Source organism: Bos javanicus, chromosome 12, assembly GCF_032452875.1.
Source record: "Bos javanicus breed banteng chromosome 12, ARS-OSU_banteng_1.0, whole genome shotgun sequence".
Lineage (NCBI taxonomy): Eukaryota > Metazoa > Chordata > Mammalia > Artiodactyla > Bovidae > Bos > Bos javanicus.
Window position 1 is genome coordinate 23,400,389 of NC_083879.1, and position 17,523 is coordinate 23,417,911.

Sequence of the window (17,523 nt, forward strand, 5' to 3'; positions counted from 1 at the left end):
ATGATTAATGATTAAAAGTATAATTATGCCTTGTTTAACACCTGGTGATTTTGTTTGTAGTCCCTATAGAATTGATACATCTATATATTGACCGTAATGAACACATCTATCATTTCTTGAGTATACAACATTATACAATACTGTAAGTCTCAATGATTCATTTTGTAAAGTAGAGGAGAGGTACAGTAAATAGTAAAAATGGCATAATGAAGTTGTTGAAAATTATGGTTCAATGTAAAACTGTCTATCAATCATGTGCTCAGTCAGGCCCAATTCTTTGTGACCCCATGGACTATAGTTGCCAGGCTCCTCTGTCCAGGGGATTTCCCAGATAAGAATACTGGAGTAGGTTGCCATTTCCTCCTCCAGGGGATCTTCCTGGCTCAGGGATTGAACTGGCATCTCCTGCATTGCAAGCAGATTCTTTATTGCTTGAGCCATCTATCAATAAAACATTCAATAAAACGTTTAGGTCAATAGCTAGGCATGATAAACCCCCAAACAGATGCTTTGATATTTGCCTGGGAGTCTGTTTCACTGGAAGTCCCACATATACACAGAAAATGTTCTGGTTACTTTGAAAACAGTAAGCCACACTGCTCTGGATGATTACAAAAGATGCTGGAATAATGGACACTGGTCACCAAGGTCCACATTCCACCCCTCTCCACCCTGCCCTGTACCCCAAGGGCTGACTAATGTGAACCACATCAAAGGTTTCCCTTGTTCTCTGGCTTCTGGCTGGGCCAGCCACAGAGCAGCACAGACAGGACCTTCCCCCCGCCTGCCCTCAAGGTCCCAGAGCTGGCAGCACCCCAACAAATAAAGGTCATTGTGCCCACTGGCTGCCCCAGCTCACACACTGACTCAGCTAGCTCCTCCTTCTCTGTTCCCCCAGGCTAGAGGTGGTGATGGTACCTGCTCTTACCAGCCTTAAGGCACTTAACTATACCTGTGTTGTGCTCATTTACTCAGTCACGTCCAACTCTTTGGGACCCTGGACTATTGCCCACCAGGCTCTGCTGTCCATGGGATTCTCCAGGCAGAATACTGGAGTGGGCTGCCATTTCCTTCTCCAGGGCATCTTCCTGACCCAGGGATCGAACCCACATCTCTTGCATCTCCTGCATTGGCAGAGATTCTTCACCACCAGTGCCACCTGAGAAGCCCTGGTGGTTTCCCAATCCTCGCCCTCACCTTTGCAAATAGTCTTGTTATTCAAGTATTTTAAAATTGCTAATTTTGAATGTGCCTTTTGTTTTCTCCTGGGACTCTGATATACAAGTTTAAAAAATGGCACCATTAAAAAAGCTGTGGATATAAGCTTTCACAACTAATTATTCATTTATCAAACGTTGATGGGGTGACTTCAACTTGCCAGACACTGAACTAAGCAGAGGAGATATGGAAGTAAAAAAATCCCTGGTCTCATGGAGTTTTCATTCTAGTTGGGAGTGAAGAAGAAGAAAATACACAAATATTCAAGAAAATACATAGTATATCAGGAGGTGACAAATGATATGGAGAAGATGGAGGGTCCTGAGGGTGTAGAGAGGGCTGGGGCCTGTGTATGCCGTGGCAGGTCTGTATTAAACAGGATAGTCTCTTTGATGGAGTCACATTTTAGCTGAGATTGAAAAGTGATAATGAAATACCCCATGTGAGTAACTCGAGAAGAGAATTCCAGGCAAAGGTATGAACAAGTGAAGGGCCCCAGGCCAGGTATATACAAGGAATGGTGGTGGTGGTTTAGTCCCTAAGTGGTGTCCGACTCTGTGACACCAAGGATTGTGGGCTACCAGACTCCTCTGGCCATCGAATTTCCCAGGTAAGAATACTGCGGGGTGTTGCCATTTCCTTCTCCAGGGGATCTTCCTGACCCAGGGATCGAACCCGTGTCTCCTACAGCATTGCAGGCAGATTCTTAACCACTGAGCCACCAGGGAAGCCCATACAAGGAATGGCCAGGGTGCTAACACGGTTCGAGTAAACTGGGCAAGGAGGACAGGACAGAACACGGGGCCAGTGAAGTGGTGATGAGGTGGGTGGTAGGTGGATCCATGGAGCTTTCAGGACTAAAGTCCACTGGAAGCACCTTGGTATTACTCAGAGCAAGATACTGTGGAAACAAAGACCACCCTACGGGATGAAACAAACAAAGGCGATTTATTCAGAGCTTTGGAGGGAATGATGGTGAAGCTGAAACTCCAGTACTTTGGCCACCTTATGTGAAGAGCTGACTCATTGGAAAGGACTCTGATGCTGGGAGGGATTGGGGGCAGGAGGAGAAGGGGACGACAGAGGATGAGATGGCTGGATGGCTTCACCGACTCAATGGACGTGAGTCTGAGTGAACTCTGGGAGTTGGTGATGGATAGGGAGGCCTGGCGTGCTGCAATTCATGGGGTCGCAGAGAGTCGGACACGACTGAGCGACTGAACTGAACTGAACTGATAGCAGGGGAGTCAGCCACCATTACTTGTATTTGGCTGAGACCCAAAGCAGTCAGAGGAGGGGAAAGTTTTATTGTGGAATAAAACTTATGGTTACCAATGGGAAAAGCTTGAGGGAGCAATACATTAAGAGTCTGTGATTAATAGATACACACTACTGTGTACACCGAGAGACAAGGCAAGGGTGATACTGGAGAAACAGTTGAACTCTCTACTAAGTAAATGTGTGAGCTGGGCTCAGTTGTGTCCAGCTCTTTGCAGCCCCTTGGACTGTAGACTGCCAGGCTCCTGTGTACATGGGATTTTTCATGCAAGAAAACTGGAGTGGGCTGCTATTTCCTACTCTAGGGGATCTTCCTGACCCAGGGATCGAACCTGCGTCTCTTGCATCTCCTGTCTCCTGCATGGGCAGGAGGATTCTTTATCACTGTGCCACCTGGGAAGCCCTGACTAAGTAAACAGAGACACAGAAAAGAGTGGCCGCAGGGTCATCCCCTGAGAGGTAAACACTGGTTATTTTCACATGGTAGGACCACAGGTGACTTTCATTTCTTTAAATCTCTGAATTCCTGACAAGGAACGTGTGCTACCTTTATGTCTTCAGATTGGTCTCACTAGTCTTTGTTTTGAAAGATGAAGTCGAATACAATGAATGTACTCTTTATTAGCCTGTGTGGCTAAGTTGAAAGGAGTACTTTGATTCATTTAACAGCAATTTTATTTTTAGGTTTTGACTGCACTGTAACTCAGGCAAAAAATGACTTATGTTCTCAGAAATAAAACAGTTGTAACTACATCTGAAAGATGTCCTTTTCTCAACTATATTGAGCAGATTGAAAAAGAGAGACTGCTAAAAACAGGATAGAAAAAATATCTCCTAAAACTCTTTGCTATAATAGAATAAAGAAGGGAAAGAAAAATACAGTGCCTGGATGAAGGTAGTGAGTGTCCATCATCTTTAAGAAGTTTGGCATATTCAAAAATGACCCAGAAGATATTCTGGGACATCTTCAGGCTGCCCGCATGCCCTCAGACTAACCAACAAATGGCACTGAATGTGGAGTCTGCCACTGATAGGCGAACATGGATGGAAAGCTTTCTGACACTGCAACGTGTTTCTTTTTTTTTTTTAAACTCCAAAACAGATAAATAGGCTAATTTAATAGGAACTTTAAAAAATAAGACTAACGAAAACATATATAAGTCACATAGTAAGTACGGTAAGTTCACATTAGGATACCATGAGGTCCAAAAATTATTCTAAAGCACTATGCAAATAGTTTGATTAGAGTGAATCTTTGGGTAATCTTCTTTCATATCATTAAATGTTTTTATTTTGGAAAGTTTTCCATCACATGAAATAGTTTTATTTTGTACCATTTTTTTTTTCTTATTGACCTTTTGGTACCAGAAATGTATAAATGTGTGTGATACTTTGAACAAGTGTTTAGTAATTTTTTCTTTCTCTTAAGACAATGACCCATGCTTCACAGCAATCGAATTCAAACAGAAGAACTGTATCAAGTAAAACGCCAACACTGGTACAGAAGCCTGAGACGTAGTGAGGTAAAGGAGTGAATGAAAGGATGTGTAAAATGTGTTGAGGATACTGGCTGCCACACGGCAAGTGCTCGATGAACTTCAGTTATTATCACTATCAGTGCCAGTTATGGGTAAGTAAAGAACCGGCAAAAGCGTACTTGTGTGTGTTTATATAATATTAAATGGCTCATAAGTAAAAGCAGTTCCCAGCCTAAGACAAAGCAGAGTTGCTGTTCTCCCCTTCTTGTTCCCATAAGGCACTTTCTTTGTTGTTCTACATCATTCTTTGTCCTACTACATCACACTCTGTTACCATCACTTATGTATAGAGCTCTATTTCCCATTACTCCATACACTCTTTGATAGAGGGGATTTATCCTATTATCTTTGCATCCCCAATACAGAGTGCTGTACTCAGCACCAGTGTGAGTTGGATACATTTTTAATGCATGCAAAAACAGTCTCATAACATGTTCTAGAATTAATATGCAGCAAGAGAGCTTATAGACACAATGGTTCCTAGAGCTAGTGAATTTATAGGTGAAGAGTTATAAGAGAGAGTAGAAAGAAACAATTGAACTTTTGAAATGGTTAGGAAAGCAATCCTTTGCGGAAAGAAAGAAGATTGTTTAATCTGTGAATAGGAAATATAACAAACATTATATTTATGGTAAGAGAAATAACAACCGTATTTGTATTGTGCTTCTTGTTTTTATGGAACTCTTTCATAAGAATTTCTTTTTTGTTCATTGGGAAGCAAAATATTAATAAAATATAATTAATTAATAATTAATAAATTAAATAATATTAATAGTAATAAAAGCTATTTGACTTGATTAAGGTCAGACAACTAGAGATGGTAGAGTTGGGAATCAAAGCCAGGTCTTGTAATTTCAAGACCACTGGTCTTCAACAAGGCAAGGAACATACCAGGCATTTGCTGTATCAGAACATTTGTCAGTCATCACAGGGATGATCATGGCCTGGAATGAATGGGGTTGAACTTCATCCAGAAAATGCCAAGACAGCTTAGATGACCATTACATAAGATGAAATTATGGCAAGTTTTTATTTGGTAGCCTTTAAGGTTATATAAAGAGTATGTGTGTGTGTGTGTTTGTGTACCTGTGTGTATTTGTTATTAAAACCCCACTTCTCAGATTTAATATGAGTAGAGAGTATTCTGTGTTATGCTGGGCTTATAAATAGGACAGCACATGAATTTAAGTGTCTTATTCCTTAAGGTCAGTATGGCAATTATACCAATGGGCAAATACCAAGCAATGGCTTCAAATAAGCTCTAACTAACGGGCCAGTTTATATGTAGTAAAGCTGTCATAGGCTTCTTCCAAAGAGAGAAGCTTTATTATGCTAGCTTACCCAAAACTTACCCCAAACTCAGGACTAAAAGAAAATTTAATTATTTATTCCCAGATAATGAAGATAAAATTGAATGTAATTAAATTGTTAACTGTTCTTTAATGGAAATGATAAACATAACTGAGCTTCATTTTCAACTAAGGACAAAGATGTTAAACAAGCAGAGCCGGAGCTCCGGTTCTCCCATCCTCTTTCTTTAATTATGCTCTGTTGTTAAACCCAGAGATTTCCACATACGTCTCCATTTCATGTACTCAGTAGATTGTATCTTCACAGACCATTTAAGAGTTTTCTGGCTGATGAAATAAAGTAGGCTGGCAGTTTAAAAGAAAGTCATGTCTGTCTTCTGACAGGATTTCAGCTTTAGCGGAGTCTCTCCAAGTTTTGTATAAATGCCAGCCCTCAAAAAGCCAATTCAACCTTTTTTTCCTTCTTGGCTGCAGTGAGACAAGTCAGGACTGTAGGAGTGTGGCAGGGGAAGGGAAGGTCAAATTACACTCAAAAGCAGTGAGGTTCATTTTAACCAACATCAGCCAAGGCTGTGCAATGACAAGAGAACATGATCTCATAGAAGTTAGGAGCAATGATTCAAGAGATTTTTCACCAAAAAGCGGGGGTGGGTTGGCGGTCATGTAAAAAATATGGAAACGTACGGCAGGATGAAAAGTTTTGACTGATGAAGATATGAATAAATTTGAATAATTAAGTGTTATATGGAGAACAAATTAATCCCCAAACCGTCTAATCCTTAAAGTATTTGTTTAAACGACATTTAAAAGACTTTAAAAAGTCCCTAATGCTGGGAAAGATTGAGGGCAGAAGGTGAAGAGGGCGTCAGAGGATGAGATGGCTGGATGGCATCACCAATGCAATGGACATGAACTTGGGCAAACTCTGGGACATAGTGAAGGACACAGAGGCTTGGTGTGCTGCAGTTCATGGGGTCGCAAAGAGTCAGAGACGACTGAGCGACTAAACAACAACAAAGTCATGAAATAATTCTAGAAAAATGAGATCAGTGATGTGCATGTCGATAATCCTACGCATACTCGTAGTTCACTGACTTAAAAAAAGTACAGCTTCTCTTCTTTCATTTTTGAGTTCCCCAATCCAGCAGCATATCTAAGAATGCTGACCCATTCATCTAGAAAAGTCTGCGCTATGGAAATCCAAACATTACATGTAAAAACCTCCTCCGCAAAGTGCTTTGTTATAAAAAGCCGACAGCGACAACACGAGCGAGGTGCCAGTCGCTCTTACCATCTCCTGGGTCCACGATCTCCACTGTGGTCACCGCGGGGAACTCCAGGGCAGCCAGCACGGGCTCTGCGAGAACCACCTGGAAGGTCTCGGACTGCTCGTGCGCCCCGTCGCTCAGAATCCGCACTCGCCACGTGGCCCGGGTCTGGCCTGGGTTGAACTGCACTTGTCTCTGTGCTTTGCCCTTGAAGTCCTTGTCTTTTTTTGCAGTCCCGTCTCTTGTGCCAATACCTTCACAAAAACACAACATCATAGCCGTAGTGTCATTTTCAGTTGGGTTATTAAGGTTTTCCTTGCTGTTAACATTCTGTGTTACGATATCCTGCAGTGCAAAGTAAATCCTGCTTCCATTCCATGATATGGATAATTTTAAGTGTCCTGTTGTAGGTATTAACAGTCCATGATTTCTGTTCTACTGTGGCCCCAGTATGGTTATTTCACATATTCTTTTTTAAAAAAAATATTTATTTGGCTGCTCCAGGTCTTAGTGTGGCAAGCAGGAATTTTAGTTGAGGGATATGGGCTCTAGTTCCCTGACTAGGGATTGAACCCAGGCCCCCTGCAGGGGGAGCACAGAGTCTTAGCCACTGGACCAGTAGGGAAGTCCTTCCGTCATATATTTTTGAGTTAAGTTTGTATTAGAACTGCTTGTAAAGTGAGATAGAGGAAACTGATGCTCACACTCTGAAACAGTCGTACACCCACAAATTCATGTAATCTAAAAACTCTTCACACTTACTTTTTTGCATGGGTTGTATTGTATGTGTCATATTTTTAAAACTTGAGAAAAATTCTCTAACTAGAAAATATAAGCCAGCAAGAGACTCCGTGAGTCAGTGAATTCTTTGATAATCTGAGCTGTAAATGACCAAGAATAATAATAAAAATTTACTATATTCACTCAACATTAGAACCCTTAAAAAATCGAATTTACTGTTTGTCAACATGACCACTGCCAGGTTTTTCTTTGTGGAGCGCTCCAGAATTCCATGACGCCAAGTGAACAGAACTGGAGAGCTAAATATATACGACTTTTGTGAGCAGTATGTTTGGCTTACTCTGTGGGTTCACGCAAGGTCAATTTCCACTAGCTGGGAAGGTTGAAGGATCTCTGAGTCTCTGAGAACATTATGAGAAGATCTTTGTTTGCCTACTATGCCACATACTCAAATAATAAAATATATTATCTACAAAGCGATGAATAAGAGTCAACAAATTCAACATCACATAAAAGTTACAAAATTGCAGTTAGTACTTGTTCTATCTTTGGGTACTAAATCAGAACCTCTTAATGATTCAAGTTAATAGGATAATTTTCAAATATATTCCTTTAAACATTGGTCATTTTCAGAGAAGTTGGTAGAAAGATTTAAAAGGAGAAAAATAAACTTTTGAGCCTATCGGAATGAAAAAATCTGAAAATGAATTCTTTGCATCACTTCTCACTTCTCACATCATTTTTCAATTAAGAAAAAATTATCTTGTTTCCAGAAAAAAAATGTCCCTTTGTTCTTCAAACTAGAAACTGGACCAAGTAAGATTTGTTCAACCACCAATATACATAGAGCACCTACTATGCACTAGACGAAACAGATAAAACCTCTGTCCTTGTGTGCTTATGCAAGAACAATTTGAACTTTATTTCTTCATCTGAATATATCACTTGTTATAGATCTCAGAAATATTGCCTATCGTTCAATAAGAGGTAAAGCATAATTTACTGAATGGCAACAAAAAAGGGGCACAGAACCAGGAATTTCAGCACTACATATCTTGTTGAGCATTTCAGACTTCCTGTTAGCTCTCTGGTTCCTAGAACACACAGAGTGGCTGTCAACACGTCTTAGATCCACTACAATTTACTGCCAAGGTGATGATGAAAGGAATCATTCTCTTTGAGGTTCCAGCACACACGCGGCTCGTTGACCCATTTATTCCCAGTGGAACGACCAGCAAAAGAATCTATTATTTTGCCTCTGATAGCTACTGCCCACTTTTCTGTTTTGTTTTGTTTCATCAACAATGCATTATTTTCCCAGAGATTCAAAAGGCAGTGAAAAACCAGAAGGATTCCGTACAACATAAGGAATGTCCGCTAGTTCCAACTAGTCATCCTTCTAATTGATAATTAAGTCATCCAACCTAATAAAAAATAAACTGCAAAAGCAAATCTCAGTTGTTGCTGCCAAAAAAACACCCAGAAATTTTCTGGTGGATTTTATAAGAGATTTTCAGTTGGATGTGAAGTATAAACAGACAGTATCTTTGATTTATCAAATGAAGAGAAATAGATTTCTATTTTGTGGGAAAGATTGTCATCTTAAACTGTTTGACATGTTTCTCAAACATGAGAAAACAATGAAAGGCATGTCATCTTTTTTAAAAGGTTGAATAAGAGCCAGATGGAATATTAAACTTGCTTGGAGTGAAAATAAAGATTCCCTTTTCATAACTAACACATAAGACCTACTCTAAACACAGGGCTAGTCTACCTTGTTACTTAAAGTGTGGTCCACGGGTCAGCAGCTTGAACAAGACCTGGGCACTCGTTAGAAATTCAGAATTTAAATCCATACCCCAAACTTACTTAATCAGAATCATTTTAACAAGATCCTCATGCAACATGCGTAAGACTCACACGGGTGGGTAGACACATACGAAATACGTCATACCTCCACGAAGCTCTAGACAGAGGTGCCTAACTTTAATAAAGGATGAAGAAATGGTGTACAGATTGTGGAGGAGATGGTCCACACTTGAATGCAATAGGCAAGACAGTCACATAGTCAATGTTCAAAAATTTTGCTCCTACTTGGAGATACAAATACTCAGCTGGTAAAACCATACCTGTTATAGAAATATTATTATACGGGGCAAAAAGAATTCTGGAAAGTAAAAGCTTACAAATTAGGCTTAAATTGATGGGTTTTTTTCAAAGATAACTATTAAAGAAAACATATTACTCTGATTTACTGAATTTACAATTTACAATTGCATCTCTTCCTGGGGTATGGAAAAATGGCATGGAGGTTAAGTAAGGTCCTTCCCAGGTGGTGCTAGTGGTAAAGAACCTGCCTGTCAATGCAGGAGATGTAAGAGACACAGGTTTGATCCCTGGGGCAAGAAGATCCCCTGGAGAAGGGAATGGCAACCCACTCCGGTATTCTTGCCTGGGAAATCCCACGGACAGAGAAGCCTAGTGGGCTATAGTCCATGGGGTTGCAAAAGAATTAAACGTGACTTAGCAGCTAAACAACAACATCATAATGACAGTCACTACCTTATAGTCCATTTTCTAACACAGTGTCTGGCACTTACCAAGCACTCATAAAATACTAGATGAGTTAGTGAATAAAGGATTGTAAAGTGTAAAAAGCGATGGATAAAGTACTTAATGTGCTTAGCTGAATAGCTTGTATTTAGTAAATGTTTGATAACTGGAAGCAATTATATGTTTGAAATTGAATTTCTTCTGTGAAATGCAAATACAGATTTAATTTATCAATGGGTTATTATGGTTATAAAATGAACGATTATCTCTGGGAAAATACATATATAAAACTCATGGTTTATTATCTGTGTGCCTGTAGGTAAGCAACTCCTGTCTTTAGCTATAATGCACGCATGCTCAGTTTCTCAGTCATGTCTGACTCTTTGTGACCCTACGGACTGTAGCCCACCAGGCTCCTCTGTCCATGAGATTCTCTAGGCAAGAATACTGGAGTTGGTGTCCATTTCTTCCTCCAGGGGGATCTTCCCTATCCAGAGATCAAACTCGAGTGTCCTGCATTGGCAAGTGGATTCTTTATCACTGAGTCACCTGGGAAGCCCCATTAGCTATAATAAAACTATCCAATTCTAAATGTCCATACATAAAATTGGAGGCTGTAGGGGAACAGTAATATGAAAAAATATCCATTGTAGAACTTCCATGGGATCACCCTTTACATTAACCTGACTTTCCCATTCCAGTCCTAATGTAAATTCTATTACCATCTTCAATGATTGATGAGTGAGGGCCATGCACAGAAGTCTTTCCAACTTTCCATCACCCCAGGTTACTAAGTAACCTGGTGAGGTTAACCTAGTAGAGCTATAGAGCCTTTATAGGATTGTGAGTGGTTTCCATACTAGAAGGAAATACTGGTTCATTGAAAAAAATAACTGCAGGAGAAAAAAAAGAGCACTCATTCAGTATTTTAGCATCCAGCTTAAAAGTGCAACAGAGAAAAATCTGAAAAGATAGTTTAAAAAAAATATTTTGTTTGATGTGGGCCATTTTTAAAGTCTTTATTGAATTTGTAATAACATTGCTTCTGCTTTACGTTTGGTATTTTGAAAATATTTTTCAACTATTAACTTTCCCATTCCTATCAAGTGACTAAGTGAGTGAATAATTAAATTCACATACTAGGAGTGGGAATTTAGGTAACAAGCAAATAGATGAAACCTTGCTGAAGAGTCGCTAAGATGCTCTATTTTTTAGTTATTATTTTCCCTGCAACTTATCTGCTATATTTTCAAGCACAAAGCACAGTTAAGGCACATCTCTCACTGACCATGTAAGACAGAATTAATCAGATTTCTGATCTGAAGGTCACATTGTGTGTGCAGAGAAAGAGCACAGGTCTTTAAGGGCAATAAGAGCATTCACTGTGCTCTGGAAGGTTAAACACAGACTGTAAATGACTGTCTACAATGAGGCATGTGCTAAAAGCAAAGCTGGGGGATGGGTCTAAGGGTCAACCAGTACTTCTGAAGCTAGAACAATCTTGAGGAGCTGGCAAAGCACGGTGTGGAAAACCCTCCTCTAAAATTAAAACAACAAAAAGCATTTTTGAAATCAGGGGTAATTAATATACTGCATGCAGGCATCAGGAGGAATCCTGGCAGGTGGGTGGGGACAGTGGTCCTGGCAAAAGCTTGGTGTGTGGAATGTGTATGTGTGGGCTTGTGTGTGTGTGTGTGTGTGTGTGTGTGTGTGTCTGTGTGTCTGTGTGTGTGTACGTGCATTGATATGGATCTACTGTTAAAAGTTTTTTAATTTTGTGGACCAGTAAAATTTCAAATAATCATTTTGGAAACAAACACAGGGTTATCCGCTTTTTTATTTTGCCAACATTTCCCTAGATTCTTACCTTAGTTGATACTCTCAATGAAAGCTATTTCACCCCATGAAAACTCTATGAGCCTAGATGTCTGTATAACATTGCTGTTCTTGTTTAGTCACTAAATCATGTCTGACTCTTTTGTGACCCCATGGACTGTAGCCCGCCAGGCTCCTCTGTCCATGGGATTCTCCAGGCAAGAATACTGGAGTGGGTTGCCATTTCCTTTTCCAAGGGATCTTTCCCACCCAGGGATTGAACCTGCATCTCTTGCTTTGGCAGGTGGATTCTTTACCACTGAGACCAGAGAAGCCCCTATATAACATAGGCTACTAAAAAATAATATAATTGCCTGGGAGGCAATCACTTTTCACTAACATGCCAAATATTTTGTGCTGATAAAATGGCTGCTTAAAAGTACAAATATACCTACTTTTCTCTATTTTACACTTACATGAAATTGAATGTGAGATTAGAGCTGATAAAGGTTTTTACTCATGTGTTTCTGACTCTCAGTTTTACATAAACGGGTAAAGCAGCAAAAAATGATTAATGTTTATTAACACCTTTCTGTTAATGCTGGAAAAAAGTAGCAACGTATACCTTTTATGTAGTGTTAGGATTCTTGAAACTTTTAGTGACCTACTAGAACATTTGAAAGCAACAGATAGTAAATTATACTTCAATGCCTAATAGGTCACTAAGTAGGTTTCTTGTTTACTTATTATCAAACTAGCTTTAATAATTTGATATTTCAGCAGACTTTTATCTTATAAATTACAGAGTTGCTTGAGCCTATTCTAAGATTTTGGAGAAGGAAATGGCAACCCACTCCAGTATTCTTGCCTGGGAAATCCTGTGGACAGAGGAGCCTGGCAGGCTACAGTCCATGGGGTTGCAAAGAGTCAGACATGACTGAGCAACTAAACAACCTTCTAAGATCTAGTGACATTTAAATTATTTTCACATATGAGCGATTATTGCCCTTTTGTTATTAATTTATACCAGGGCAACATCATATGTAGGTAGAAATTTTGAAGAGATATATATTCTGATTACATATTCCTTATTTTTCAAGCTTTGTTTCTTTGATTTAGCCTCAACACAAAACTTTTGGTATGTTTTTTTTAGCAGTTTAAAGAGCCTTTAAGTGTCAATCTCTCCCTAAGCTTTAAACCTAGACCAGAAAAAATGAAACATTTTTTAATTATTATAAAATCATGAAATTTTGATAGAAAAAGGGATATGGGGACAGAAGTGCAAATTAAACTTACTTATAAAGGAAGTCTCTCCCAAATAACCTCTACGCTTAAGCATGACATCTAGAAATTTGGAGTCCTCATTGATCAAGTAATATTCCTTTTCAAAGGAGATCCATGCCCAATTCAGACGAAAATGCTGCTTGGTTAATTTGTTTCCACCTGGAAAACAAAAGTGTAAAGCCTCAGATTAGTGCTCTCTTTAATGAATGACCTTAGACATTCCAAAGATGACTCAAATGATGTAGCATTAAGAATCCCTCTAGTTACTTGGCTTGATTCACAATCTAGAATATATCCAAGGAAAACCAGCTTACTGTCCACCCATTGTTACGAAGACACACAATAGCTGACATAAATCTTCGCAAAATGCCTTAGTCTTTAGCAGGGGAAATGGATTACTAGGAAGGAGCACAGGACTACCAAAAGCGATTCTGTTTCTTCACAAAATCAAATATTCCAGCTGAAGGATGAGTCACTCCCCACAAGGTGCCGCTAGAGAGCAAGTTTTGCCAAAAAGAATGCTGCAAGTCGTTTTCGTGGTGTTAACCATACACACACACACACACAGCTTCACAAATACCTTTTTCTGGTTCACTGAGCAATTGGGTGGAAGGCTTTAATTATAACCACTTAAGGAAAAACAAATATCCCTTCTCCGCCTCCCTTCCCCGCTAGAGTCCACTCCATTCCTTAGAGCAAACAGACAGCTCCTTTCATTGATTTCATTCTACTCTGAAGATAAGGCTTTCTCCTCCCCCCATCCCCTCAAAATGGAGCTGGCTTCCTATGCGGGGGGAAAATAAACCTTGTGTGTGATCTCTATAATGTGAAAGCTGCTCTGCTAGGTAAAAGAAAAGAGAAGTGGTTATCAGCTGATCACTATGCATGTATCCTTCTATTTCCTTTGATCTACACCAATTATTTCAGAGTAAGGTGAGGTTTATAAACAAAGGCATCAATAATTGCTTTTAAGCCTTTCTGTAAAAGGGTGGGAAAAAGCCCAAATACTAAACACAGCTAGAGGCACAATTTTAATTTCAGTTTCTTCCCTTCTGAGTTCACACAAGGCTATGCTAGAGAGAGAAATGAGACAGGAAAACATCAAGGCTTTAATAAAAAATCTGCACACGGAGAAACATAGTGAGTGAACAAACACGTGAAAAAAAATGTTCATCTTTGCTGGAAAAAATTTTTTTTTAATTGCAGCATCTTTGAGCTTTGAAATGACATGTGCGAAAGATGAAAGAGGACACCCAGTACAGCTGAGATTACGTAAGGAAATTGTTTTTCTTGTTTATTGCTGTTTAAATCGTAAATTAGCACAAGCCATTTAGACAGCTACATGGCAATGCATGTAAAAACAAAAAGATGTTCATACCATGTGCTCTCGTAAGTCCTTCTATGGGAGAAGCAAAAATATATTTGTAAGGGACTGTGCATTGCGATACATTCTGTACTAGCCTCCAAATAGAAAATCTTAGAATTTATTATTTTTATGGTATATAAAAATAAACAAAAGAGAATTCAGCCATTAAACAAAAAAATATGAAATTTTTATTGAAATACTTAAAACACTTAAAATACAGAAACAATATTGATGCTTGTCAATGCAGGAATATAACATGAGACGTTACAAGTAGGGAGCTGCTTGGTGTTTAGATGGGTGGGGTTGAAGATGTTTCAACTTTTCATTTAAGTTTTAATATATAAGATAAATAGATTGGAGAACAGGAGTTCCTTCCACATTCTGTTCTTAATTGTGCCTGCCATGTCCTAGATAATGGGTACTGTTCTGGAGGGGGTGGGCGGCACAGGCTGAGTGCTCCCCAACCTGGAGTCCACAGCCTACTTCACTTCTATCTGCTGTTTGATTTTGAGTAAGTTTCTTTCCTAGACCTCTGTTTCCTCATCTGGAGAGTAAAATGAAGGTAATGTTAATTAAGGCTTGGGTCAAGTGATATAAGCCTTGCATGCATCCATTACTACTGCTGCTGCTAAGTCGCTTCAGTCGTGTCTGACTCTGTGCGACCCCAGAGACGGCGGCCCACCAGGCTCCCCCGTCCCTGGGATTCTCCAGGCAAGAACACTGAAGTGGGTTGCCATTTCCTTCTCCAATGCATGAAAAGTGAAAGTGAAGTCGCTCAGTCGTGTCCGACTCTTCGAGACCCCGTGGACTGCAGCCTACCAGGCTCCTCTGTCCATGGGATTTTCCAGGCAAGAGTACTGGAGTGGGGTGCCATTGCGTTCTCCGATGCATGCATTACAGTGTGATACAAATGTAGCCTCCTTCGACAAAAGTTCGCCGGTTCCTCGCGATGCACCAAGCATTCTCAAATCTACCCAGCTCACCAACTGCCTGACTCTTAATCTGCCTTAAATCCTCAGTCCTCCTTTGCCCCATCTCCCTACAGCTGCAGCGCACATCAAGCCATGAGGCAATCTTTGCAGATTTCTGGTTTCACCTGCCCTGTCTTATTCCATTTGCCTCTAACCTGCTTACTCTGAGGTTTAGCCAAGAGTCTTGCTGCTCCGTGAATTTGTCACCCTGGCTCTTCTTGCCCCTTCTACTCTCCTGCCTACAGTGATGATGTCCCCATCACTCTTATGCTTGAACTTTCTACTCAAAGTCTCCCTTTACCATCTCCTCCATGAAGCCTCCTGTCATCATTCCAGCCCTCTCATCTCAGTAATTCTGCATCTGTTCATCTGTCGATTGTTTTGGGCAGTTTTGCAATTTACTGGATATCCTCTCCTACTGTTTAATTATACACATTTCCTAATTGTAGTCATTTTCATCAGAGACTGAGAGTGGCCATTCATTCTTTTACCATCACCAAGACCTGGTCTTGCTGTCTTTAAAAATACTTTTTTACATTATTGCCTTTATGTTCTATTATTGAGAACATTTCTTCTAAAAAGTCATAGATAGCCAACAAAAATAGAATAACATTTAATTACCTAAATTAATACCTAACAGCTTTCTGATTTCTCATTATTACTTGAAAACAACTTTATGCTACACTTCCCTCTCATTCAGATTGTGGCTCCATCAAGTCCTGGACTTTCTTCCGAACTTCTGGTCCAGCTGTACCAAGCCAGTCAGTCCATCTGAATACCTACAGCTTCATGTCCCATCGCTTCTCCATGGGGAGGAACAGCCACTCATACCCAACTTCTCATTGTTTTCTGAACTTGATGAGTGATTTTTGCATGTGGGAAGTCTTCTGCTCAGAATACCTGTAGCTTCCTGCTCCTCCTTTATTTGTTTAAGGCCAAATCACCAGCTCAGGAAGCCTGGCTTAGCATGCTGTGGGTACTTCTTCTGTATCTTCAATCAGGGTAATTGTAATTCTTTATCTTCATGCTTATTCTACCCGAGCACCCCCCCGACTCCCCCACCCCAGGACAGGCCCTGGTCAAATTCATCCTGCTAGTCCAAAGCCAGTGTAATGGCAGGGACACCGTGAGGTCTACCGACTTCTTCCTTGACTGTCGATAAAAGGCCTATGGAGTAAATACGATTTTCAGTTATAAAATGGATACTTTGCAACTCCTGTTTTATTCCTTATTTCTTAACGGTTCTCAGCTTACAAAAAATAAAAATAAAACACATACTACAGTTTGACTTGACTGTGATTAATCACATCTGACCTATTCAGTAACTCTTGTGTTTAAAGTGTTCAACAAATGAATTTTATTATAGTTCTGTATACTTTCTTCCTGACTGTCTCTTCCCCCTATGTCTAAGAATGAAATCATTAAGCATACCATTTCTCTTTAATCATTTTTAGCTAATTTTAAGATCTGATTCTCTTTCCTGAAATACTCTGGAAAATATTACCCTTTTCCTAAATATTGTACGTTTTAAGAATCTCAAGTCAATGAGGCCTTTTGACATTCAATATGAAATGGCAAACACCAATAAAAAACCCAGCCTTTTTGAGCACCTTTATTCTGGTAATTTTTCCTTACAGTGCTTTCCACAACCTCGTATCCCATTTACGCTTTCGTTTTTGTTTGTTCACTCTGCTTCCTCCCATTGTAACCCATGACCTAGGAGAGCAGGGAGTTCATTTTGCTTACGGTTAGAAAAATGCTGATTTAATGAATTAGACACTCTAACATCTTGGTTGAAAGAAGTTCAGAAATGCTTCATTTATCGGGCAATATAAATATCCTATATAAATGTAACATATCCCTTTTAGCGCTGTATCTTTTTAAAACAACAACAAAAATTTTAATTAAAAAAATCTTTTTTTGACTGTGCCATGCTGCTTACAGGATCTTAGTTCCCCAACCAGGAATAGAAACTGGGGCCCTGGCAATGAAAGTCCCAAGTCCTAACCACAGGACCACCAGAGAATTTCCGAAATAAAATTATTTTTCATAGCACTCTTTCTGAAGTGTCTTGCATACGTCTATGAACACTATGTAAAGATTTTAAATGATTGCCTATGAATGTGAATTACTGGAATTTGGATTTGTCTAGATTAGACCTCCAGAGGTTATTGATGACAA

The 17,523-nt window shown here is 39.7% G+C and overlaps 1 protein-coding gene across 1 annotated transcript in view; it reads right to left on the reverse strand.

Annotated features, from left to right (window-relative positions):
- Nucleotides 1–17,523, reverse strand: part of FREM2 (FRAS1 related extracellular matrix 2) — a 152,552-nt gene that overhangs the window by 66,636 nt on the left and 68,393 nt on the right. Inside the window, exons 3-4 of the mRNA XM_061434721.1 lie at nt 13,018–13,164; nt 6,636–6,866 (exon numbers count right to left, since the gene is read on the reverse strand). Coding sequence (XP_061290705.1) covers nt 6,636–6,866; nt 13,018–13,164 — 378 coding nt within the window. The remainder of the gene's footprint in view (nt 1–6,635; nt 6,867–13,017; nt 13,165–17,523) is intronic.